Source organism: Chiloscyllium plagiosum, unplaced genomic scaffold, assembly GCF_037043375.1.
Source record: "Chiloscyllium plagiosum isolate Xiang-an unplaced genomic scaffold, Cpla_swu_hap1 HiC_scaffold_36, whole genome shotgun sequence".
Lineage (NCBI taxonomy): Eukaryota > Metazoa > Chordata > Chondrichthyes > Orectolobiformes > Hemiscylliidae > Chiloscyllium > Chiloscyllium plagiosum.
In genome coordinates, this window is record NW_028270174.1 from 49,633,309 (window position 1) to 49,643,648 (window position 10,340).

At 40.6% G+C, this 10,340-nt stretch overlaps 1 protein-coding gene across 11 annotated transcripts in view; it reads left to right on the forward strand.

Annotated features, from left to right (window-relative positions):
• Positions 1-9,207, forward strand: part of rapgef2b (Rap guanine nucleotide exchange factor 2b) — a 400,973-nt gene extending 391,766 nt beyond the window's left edge. For all 11 annotated transcript variants that reach the window (XM_087980144.1, XM_043674010.2, XM_087980145.1 and 8 more), the window contains one exon: positions 7,545-9,207. In XM_087980144.1, coding sequence (XP_087836270.1) covers positions 7,545-7,551 — 7 coding nt within the window. In that variant the 3' untranslated portion in view covers positions 7,552-9,207. The remainder of the gene's footprint in view (positions 1-7,544) is intronic.
• Positions 9,208-10,340: the final 1,133 nt, after the last annotated feature.

Sequence of the window (10,340 nt, forward strand, 5' to 3'; positions counted from 1 at the left end):
TATGAATGAACTCTGATATACAACAAATAAAAGGAAAATATGATCAAGAGTCACAACTGACTAGGATAGTGTACTGGAATGCAATCCCCACAGAATTGCAAAATTTCACCTAACAGACTAATCAGGTTTTTCATTAACAAGAAAACAACAATTTATTGTAATTAAATGTTTTTAAACCAACAAGAAAAAATAGGAATTACTAACATAACTTTTTAGCTTAAATATGATCACTTTTAAAGTTTCTGTACACATACCCTCAGACATGGACAAGATTCAAGTATTATGGGTGAGGGAGGGAAAAGAAAACCATAGAAGCACAGTTCAGGCACCACTGTGCATCACAAATATTGCTGAGTTGTTTTCATTCAGTTTTCTTGGTAATGGCCCATTATCTGTGACTGACACTTCTAGGTATCTATGTGCTGCAAAACAAAAACACATGGTTTTTCAGTTGGTATCTCTGTGTTTGACGGATGGACTCTGTGCATGTCCAACCACTTTGAGTGGGTATCCACAATGACTAAGAACATTGAGTCCATGAAAAAACCTGCACAGTCTATGTGTAACTGAGTCCAGGATTTACTAGGCCATTCCCATCAATGTGGGATAGCTGCTGGCAGTAACTTTTGACCTTGTTGGCACTTTGGGCACGGCATCGAATGCAGCTATGTCTGCATCCTTTTCTGGCCAGCAGACAACTTCTTGCCAACATCTTCATTCTGGTACCACTAAATGACCCTTAATGGAGTTCAGCCAGTGTGTGGTGGCGATCTTTGCTGAGGACAATGACTCTTATTCTCCATAATAACATGCCATCCTGCACTATGATCTGGTCTCTCCAGATTTAGAATGGTTTCACTTTTAGTTGTGACAACCCTTTGGTATCTCCCAACCCCACCAACTGTTTCAGTTTTGCCACAACTGGACTTTTCTGAAACCAAAGTCTGATATTGTTAGCTGTGACTGGAAGTATGTCCTGAAAATTTAAAACCAGTACAGATTCTTCCAGTGCTGGTACCACTGGTGGTGTATCTGCCAGCAGGAAGTGGCTCAATGCATCTGTGTTCACTATTTAACCTCCCAGATCATGTTCCAAATTGTAATGATACACACTTAGAGCCCACTGTTGAATTTGGTCTGAAGCTTTGGTGGCACTCTCTTGTCCCTTTTAAATAGACCTAACAGGGGTAATCTTTGATTGTCCTCACGTTAACTTCCATTGGGTCTTGTCAACTCTGTAGATCACTTGGGGTTCCTGAAACACACTTCCCTCCTAAGGCGTATGCCCACCTTGGAGAAATGTCTAAGGACGTTGTCCAAGTTCTCTATGTACTCCTTATTGGTCTTCCCTGTTGTTGGCACGTCATCTAGATAAATGGCGAACTGGCATAGACCTTGTAAAATGTTCTTCGTCATTCGCTGGAAAAGGGTGCAGACTGATGATACCTCTTGTGGATATTAATTGTGGCATACTTCTCAGAATCCTCATCTAACCACAATTGCATGAACATCTGTTGCAAGCAAATCTCCAAGAGTGTGCTTTGTTCTCATCACCACCAAAACAACTCCACAGAGGCTAGTATCCTATCACCAAGTTGTCCTTTAATTATACATAGAAAGCCCTTGACACTGATCCAGCTATCTGTGTCAGGATGTCTAACTCTCCTGCTTTTATCTGTCAGCCTGGACTCCTTGATTAGACCACATTAGCAGTCCCAATCAGGGAACTCACTTTCCATGAGGTCCATTGGCTGACCTCATCATAATCACTGCATAAGACAACATTGCAGACACAGTACACAGGGTTCCAGCAACTTGTCTTTAAAACTATAATACTTTTTTCAAGTTTCCTTGGTTTAGAGCAGTAGCTTCTCCCATGTTTTAGTCCACTGGCCAAAACACAAGGTCAAAATAAATAACAGTTATGGAGCTGTTGCATAGCAATGGGATGGGTCATTGGAGGTGTCTGTAAAACACCTGTTATCAAGTTAGAAAGCTTGCCTGCAAGCTCCTAAAGATACAGGAGGTTACCAGTGTTAGATTTAAACTTAGCAATTAACCTAACATCATCTGTTTTTCATGAAAGTTGCAAACTCTACCACTGTTTACATGTGGAAATGCTTCTTAACTAGGGTCCTAGAGGCCAGTCTCCAATTTTTATTTTTAAAACTTCAATAAAAATCACCCTTTAATCTGTTGAACTGAAGAAAATGCAATTCTACTTGTCTAATCTCTCTTCTACTTTAACTTGAGGAGTTCAGGTTCATGTAAATCTGTTGGACTCTACCCAGGACTAAGATATTCTTTCTAAGTGTGATGTCCAATACTGAACATTTTACTTCGGGTATGGTCTAAATAGGCCTTTATATAGCTGAATCATAACATCTATATAGTTATAGATCTCTAAGTATATTGCCTGCATTCGATTAAACTTACTAATCAATTTTTGTACCTGTCAATGATCTATTGTTTTGTTAACTACAGTGGGTAACCTCACACTCACTCCAATTGAAATCTATTTATCACAGTTTAAAATTCCAAATGTATTCAGAGATGATGATTCCAGCTCTGTTACTTCAGTGTTGGCTATCTTCATGTCATGGGCTACAAAGTCACATGTTCAAGTTTGCCAATCATAATAGATGTTATCAAGTATATTAATAAGTATTATATTAACTATATGAATACATTAGTATGCATTAATAAGCGGCAGGTGGAGCTTAATTTTGAAAAGAGAACTAATGACGCAAAGAAGTGCATGAAACTCTGGGTAGTACTGAGGGTCAGCAGGACCTTGGTGTACATTTCCATAGATCTTTGAAGGCACTAGTGGGTGGATAGAGTGGTTAAGGAGGCATATAGTATACTTGTCTTTATTAGTCAATGCATCATTTTTCTATTTTAACTGGAGTTGAGCATCTTTCATGGTCTTGTTACAACAGACCTCACCTTAAATAAAATGAATCATCAAATGAATTGAAGGGAAAATGTCAAGATGAATTTTTGAAAATATATTTGATTTTAAGTATTGACATCCGGTAGTTAAGGTAATTTGTCATTGTTATAATGTAAATTAAATGTTTAAAATTAATTTTGGCTTAGTGGGCAGGATGATAAACTGCCTCACCACTGGAAGACTGAAGTGGGGAACATATCATTCCACCGCAACTTTTCATCCTAACAAGCATAAATGAGTTGGAAACAGGACTTTCGCCTAAACCCAGGTACCAGTGGGGAAACTGGTGCCTAAAGTGGAAAGGAGGCCATTGAGGGAGATGGCCACTCCCATCCTGTTGGAGAAGTTACATTGCTGGGCTTCTTTTATCCCTGAACACCTCTAGTGCTTGAGCGGTTGTTAATTGGGATAAAGGTGGGTGAGATGGCAGTAGGCGGGCTTTATGTGGAATCTTACTAGCCTCCCCTGCCTGTATACCCACCAATGAGAGAACCATAAAATTGTCAGTGATTTTCTTTCTGCTACTACATAAACGTATGATCTACCAATTTGTTAATATTACATTTTGTCTGTGATTCTGTAGTACATGCTGAATTCTGGATTTGTATTAAGTGCTATGTTCGCTGTATTAGAATAATACAGCTATACAATCTTAGAGAAATTACTCAACCTGAATATTTAATTTATTTAATCTAGTTTTCTCTGTCTACTACTAGAGTAAGCTCAGTCAACCAAAGAGAAGCATTGTAAAATTAAACGCATTTGAAACCACTCCAAAGTAATTTTTGTATTACGTCCCTTTCTTTACAGAATGAGTTTTCATACCAGGAATGTGGCTTTCTTGTTATTGAAACATAAGCATTTTTAGTCTGAACTACTTCTATTCATGAAATACATACTTCTGATAATTTTCAATATTAATTGGGATGCTCCCTTTGCATTTCAAATAATATTCCAATGAAGCTATTACTAAAATCTCTCTTGTTTTCATCTAAGAAACAACTTTAACTCTTGCTTTATATGTCTGCAACTTGGAAGCCAATTAGAGTTGACTTCATGGTTACTAAAGTAGTTTTGAACCAACTTTGTTGGGTTATGTTGTATGAAGCCCCAGGAATGTAAAATTTTGCAATTTGAATTTTCAACTTTTCCCACTCCGCCACCATAAATTACATAGAAGTATTGCATGAAACCAATGAAAGTAAGATTTCTGCTTAAGTTACCATGGTGAAATGGGAGAAGCTCTAAGATACTTAATCCTGGTCCTTTGCTAGTAAGTGAGGACTGCAGATGCTGAAGATCAGAGTGGAGAGTGTGGTGCTGGAAAAGCACAACAGGTCAGGCAGCATACGAGGAGCAGGAGAATCAGGAATGAGGCTTGTGGGCCGAAGGGGTAGAGAGAAAGGTAGGTGAACGGTAGATGGAGGTGGGGTTAGTGGGGATAGGTGGGAAGGAAGATGGACAAGTCATGAAAGCAGTGCCAAGTTGGAAGGTTGGAACTGGGATAAGGTGGGCAGAGGGGAAATGAGGAAACTGGTGAAACCACATTGCCATGTGGTTGAGGGTCCCAAGGCGGCGGATGAGGTGTTCTTCCTCCACGTGTTGGGTGGTTAGGATGTGGCGATGCAAGAGACCCAGGACCTGCATGCCTTCAGCAGAGTGGGAGGGAGAGTTGAAGTGTTTGGTCATGGGGACGGTGGGGTTGATTGCTGCAGGTGTCCTGGAGATGTTCTCTGAAGCGCTCTGCAAGTAGGCATCCTATCTCCCCAACGTACAGGAGACCGCATTGGGAGCAACAGCTACAGTAATTGATGTGTAGAAGTGCTGGCAAAACTCTGATGGCTGTGGAAGGCTCCTTTAGGGCCTTGGACAGAGGTGAGGGGGCAGGGGTGGGCGCAGGTTTTGCAATTCCTGTGGTGGCAGGGGAAGATGCCGAGAGGGGAGCATAGGTTGGTGGAGGACATGGACCTGACAAGAGAGTTGTGCAGGGAATGGTCTTTACAGAAGGAGGATAGAGGTGGGAAAGGAAATATATCTCTCGTGGTGGGGTCCATTTGTAGGTGGGGGAAATGGCAGAGGATGTTGTGATGAATACTGAGGTTGGTGGGGTGGAAGGTGAGGACTGGGGGGGTTCTGTCCTTGTGGTTGGACGGGTGGGGTTCGAGGGTGAAGGTGCAGGAAGTGGATGAGATGCACTGGAGGCCGTCTGGTGTGTTCTGTGGTGGAACTGGTCTCCTGGGAGCTGATGCGGCGGAGAAATTGGGATAAAGGATAACGTTTTTACAGGAGGCAGGATGGGAGAATGTGTAGTCCAGGGAGCTGTGGGAGTCGGTAGGTTTGGAGAAGATGTCCGTGTTGAGTCGGTCACTGTTGATGGAGATGGAGAGGTCTAGGAAGGGAAGGGAGGTGTTTGAGATGGTCCAGGTGAACTTAAGGTCTGGGTGGAATGTGTTAATGAAGTTGATGAACTGTTCAACCTCCTCGTGGGAGCACGAGGTGGTGCCGATACAATCATCAGTGTAGCGGAGGAAGAGGTGGGGAATGGTGCTAGTGTAACTGCGGGAGATGGACTGTTCCACGTAACCGAAAAAGAGACAGGCATAGCTGGGGCCCATGTGTGGGGAGGTGTGAGGTCATGGTCTGGGGGGAGAGAGGGGGAGGTGTGAGGTCATGGTCTAGGGGGTGGTAGGAGGAGGTATTTTGAGTTGGTGCCTAGCTTCAGCAGTGTAGAGGTCAGTGTGCCAAACCACCACTGCCACCACCACCAACCCCCGCCCCCACGTCTACTGGTTTGTTTGATGGTGAGGTTGGGGTTGGAGTGGAGGGCTGCACATTGTGACAATGAGAGGTTGAGGTGGGTGGAGGGGGTGGACAGGTGGGGGCAGTCACTGTCCCGGGGGCAGTTTGAATTAAAGCGATTGAAGGCAGGTAACAGACCAGCATGTGTTGTCCTAGTGGATGGGGTGTGTTGGAGGTGGGATCAGGGGTCCAAGGAAGGGGGAGTCTTGATGGAAAAAGTAAGTGCAGAGACAGTGAAAGAAGTGTTTGATGTCGCAATGCGTGAGCCTTCCACATTTATCAGAGTTTTACCTGCCCTCCCACATGTCACTTACTATATCCTTTGCTCTCGATGTGGTCTCCTCTACACTGGGGAGACAGGACACCTACTTGCAGAGCGTTTCAGAGAACATACCCCCACCAACCCAACCCCACTGCCCCGTGGCTGAACACGTCAATTCCCCCTCCCACTCCACCAAGAATATGCAGGTCCTGGGCTGCCTCCATCGCCAAACCCTAACCACCCATTGCCTGGAGGAAGAACGCCTCATCTTCCACCTCGGGACCTTCCATCCACACGGCATTGATGTGGATTTCACCAGTTTCCTCACTTCCTCTCCCCCCATGTTATCTCAGTTCCAACCTTCCAACTCGGCACTGCCCTCATGAACTGTCCTACCTGTCCATCTTCCTTCCCACCTATCCGCTCCACCCACCTCTCTGACCTATTACCACTACTCCTGCCTCCATCTACTGCTCTCACACTCACCTACCTTTACCCTAGCTCCGCCCCCCTCCCATTTGTCTCTCCACCCCTTCAGCTCACAAGCCTCATTCCTGATGAAGGGCTTTCGCCCGAAATGTTGATTTCCCTATTCCTCGGATGCTGCCTGACCCCTCCTTTGCTAGTAAGGCCTACTGAAAATTTAGAGAAAGCCTAGATAAAAGCTTCAGTTCATTCTGGCTATAACACATCCCCCCATTTTAACATACTTCCCTTGAGCCTCAAGTTGCTGTATTACAAGGTTTGGTAAGTTTCAGCACATATCTTTTTTTCTGAAACTTTGTCTGTACAATGGTCTTACTTAATTTGCTGTTTTCTGCTGTTGAGGTATTATTAAATCCAGCAAAATATTATTTAAGCACTTCACGTGTGCACTGTAGCTCTGTTCTATCTTTTTACACTTTTTGCTACAGTCCTTGATATTGTAAATTGCAACTTCTCACTGTTTTTTGTGACTGTGATAGTGAGGTAGAAAGGAAGACTGTTTTTCTCACAACGTCCCTCATTAGTCACTTATTTTTGTATATTAAGAAGGATAGTTGCATTTACAGGAAGAAGACATTGGAAGATGGGTAACACAACTTCATGTTACGCTTTAGAAACAATATTCCATCTCTGACACATTTGTTATTACTGTTAAATATTAGTCAATGTATTATGGAATGGTAGGTTCAGTGTTTAAAACACATTAACTTCAGCTCGTTTGTTTCTATTGTATTCTGGAATTATGCTGCCATTAGAGGTGTTAGATTAAATTCTAGATTATTCTGTTAATGAAATATTATATATGATGACCATAATGAACGGCCACCTTTTTGTAATCCTCCTTTCCCTTCTCAAGACACTGAATGAACTGTGTTTTGGAAAATCACAAGACATGGAATACATAATGCTAACTTGTATATTCTGATACAACACATTGGTGCAGCGGCCTTTATATAAAAACATTACTATTATTGCGGTGTTCTTTTAATTTTTTTTTATCAGTAGGCTAATTTGATCTTGTGCTTAATTTCTTCTTAACAGAAGATGAGCAAGTTTCTGCAGTCTGACTGGAGTTCACTACCTGCTTTTTATTTTGTTTTTGTTGCTTCATGATACTGCAAGCTACATTTTGGACAGCACAACAGACCATCCAGATGTAGGAACCACGGAACTCTCTTGAATTAAATTCCTGATGCCACTTGCCTCCTTTCCTGCCTTAAAGCAGCATGGGGCTTTTATCCCCGCATGTGGAATACTGTGAAGAAACTGTCATGGCACTTTGGAACTGTGTCGCTTTAAATGCACAGAGATCACTCTACAGATTGTTCCTGTTACTACCCCAATGAATTGTGCACAAGAGTATGAGTTTTATGTTCACTATGGAGATACTCTTGGTACTTTCTTTTCATCAGCCTAGAACTTTTAAAATTCTTTTGCTGGATTTTTTAGCCATTCTAGCGCACAGTCATTTTTAAAGAAAAAGTGACATTTTTAACAAGAAACAAATCATAGCAATGTTTTTTGTATTTCAGCTAATTTTTGAAGATGTTATATTCTCTTTTGGGCACAGAGCGCCAGATAATTTTTAATTTATGTTGACATTTTTGATTAAATACTCCTTTAGAAAAGAACAAATACTACAACTCTGCAAGTACAGTATTATTTACACTTATAACTAATATATTTTGGTTGTAGGGTTTATGAGAGAGTATTTTAAGTAACTGAAGTGCAGTGGATGGCGTTCTGTATACCATAATTATGCCGGCTAGTTCTTCCCTTTGTTAGAAATTATAATGCCCTCATACTTGATGATAGGGCCACCAAGGCTTCTTTGTTTTTTTTTTAGAAAAGGCTCGATTTATTTTTTAAATACTTCAGTGCGTGTTCCAGCCTTTGTCACCTGCAATATGTACACGGATGTTAAGCTATTTCATGCTACGTGGAATATTGCTGCATGTCTATAATGAAGGCTGACACTTCAAAGCAAACCACCCTCTGCTGCTACTTAAACCTTCAGAATACTGAACTGACAACAGCATTTTTGTTGTCTTTCTGCAGGCATCCAATAATGAAGGCTGCCAACCTGAGTAGTACTCGAATGTGAGAAATAGCTACTCTTAATTTTTGTTTTCCACTGAACTCAACTGATCATATTGATCAGTAGGTAAATCTAGTTTCAATTGAAGACTGCAGTGTTTTCACTGTATTTAAAACATCAGTGCTTTATTTAACTGTCATAAAATAATCATAGTCAGGCCCTCCATGTTTGCAAATATCCCATATGTCAGTTATGCATTAGTAATGTAATTGTATTATGCATAATTTGCCAGTTTCAATAAACAGTCAATGGACATTGTGTGCATATAGGCAGATGAAATAAATCATAGTTATATTGAAGAGTTGCACAAATAATATAAACCTAACTGTAATTGTAGAACATAGAACTGCTAATCTCATTTCAACAAATCTGTGATGTTAAGTGCAAAATGTATGATTAACTGGTGATTTCCTCATACTTTTGATACTACTTGTACCTGTATGTCTTTTAGAAAGACAATTGGTGGAGTCTGTATCCCTTTTGTATTTTTAATACAATAATTGTACATAATGGTTATATTTTTGTTGAAAATGGTAGAAATGTACTATGTTTATGCCTCTACATCCAGTTTATACAGAGCTGGGAATAAATATAATTGAGAAATGCTGTCATGGCAATATGGAAATCTATAACCATATTTATGGGACATAGGATGTGGTTGTCAACCCTCCAGAATGAAAGTGGAGTTTTCAGGAATTAAGAATTAATCTGAAGAACAATGTTGTGACAGAAATCCTACAAGGGAATTGAATTTGAAAGTTTTAACTTTACACTTGCTTTGAAAATTTTAGTTCCAAAAGTATTCGAGATGGGAAGGAAGAACTATGTCAAAACTCATCCAATGAAAAGTCATTTTATTTGAAATGAAAACAGGGTTACTATCAATCTCGAGGGCAAGCACATCTTGTCGAAGTGAAACACCTGGTTCTAGCCTACATGTACTGTCAATCATGCACTATTATCAAAGTGAGTAGTGATGATTATTACTGTGCTCCCACATATTGACCTGAAGTTTAAAAGGAAGTAACAGGTAAGATCTACTTTGAATACAGAGGAATAGCACATCAAATATTTCCAAACAAGATTCATTCAAGAGAAATGATCAGGTTCAGAGCTATATAAGGAGAATTCATGGAATGACGTTTGCAACACCAAGTTATATATTTTTTACCCAGTTCATGAGAAATTTTAGACAGTTTATAGACACAGCCCCCACTATATTTATTGGATTTTTTACTTGATTTTTTTGAAATTAAATTTAGAAGTATAATTCATCCTTAGTTATATTAAATCATGATATTTAGGAATGAATAAAATAAAAGAATTGACTCACTATACTGGTTGAAGCTGAAACAAGGTTAGATTTTCTCAATGGATGAAGGTACCTGGTCAAGGTACCAAGCCCATGTTTCCATCTCTAGGCTGCTGGGAACCAAGATTTTCTTGATCAAGGGCTTGACTTATCTGGCAATGGATCTTCATCTGTCACCCTAATCAAAAGACACACGCCAGAGTGTGTACATTAAAAACCTTGCCTCCATTCCCAAACACACAGGATTAGTGACAAGTGCTAAGCTACATGTGAAAGCCTCAAAATGTATTTAGGTAAATGTGCAAAATTATCTCTTCCCTGCGCCCCACAACTCATTATCCACATTGATTGTATCCAAAAACTCTCAAATCGCCAAAATAAAACCAATTTGGTCTCTGAAATGCTCATCCCAACAGCTGGCTAAACT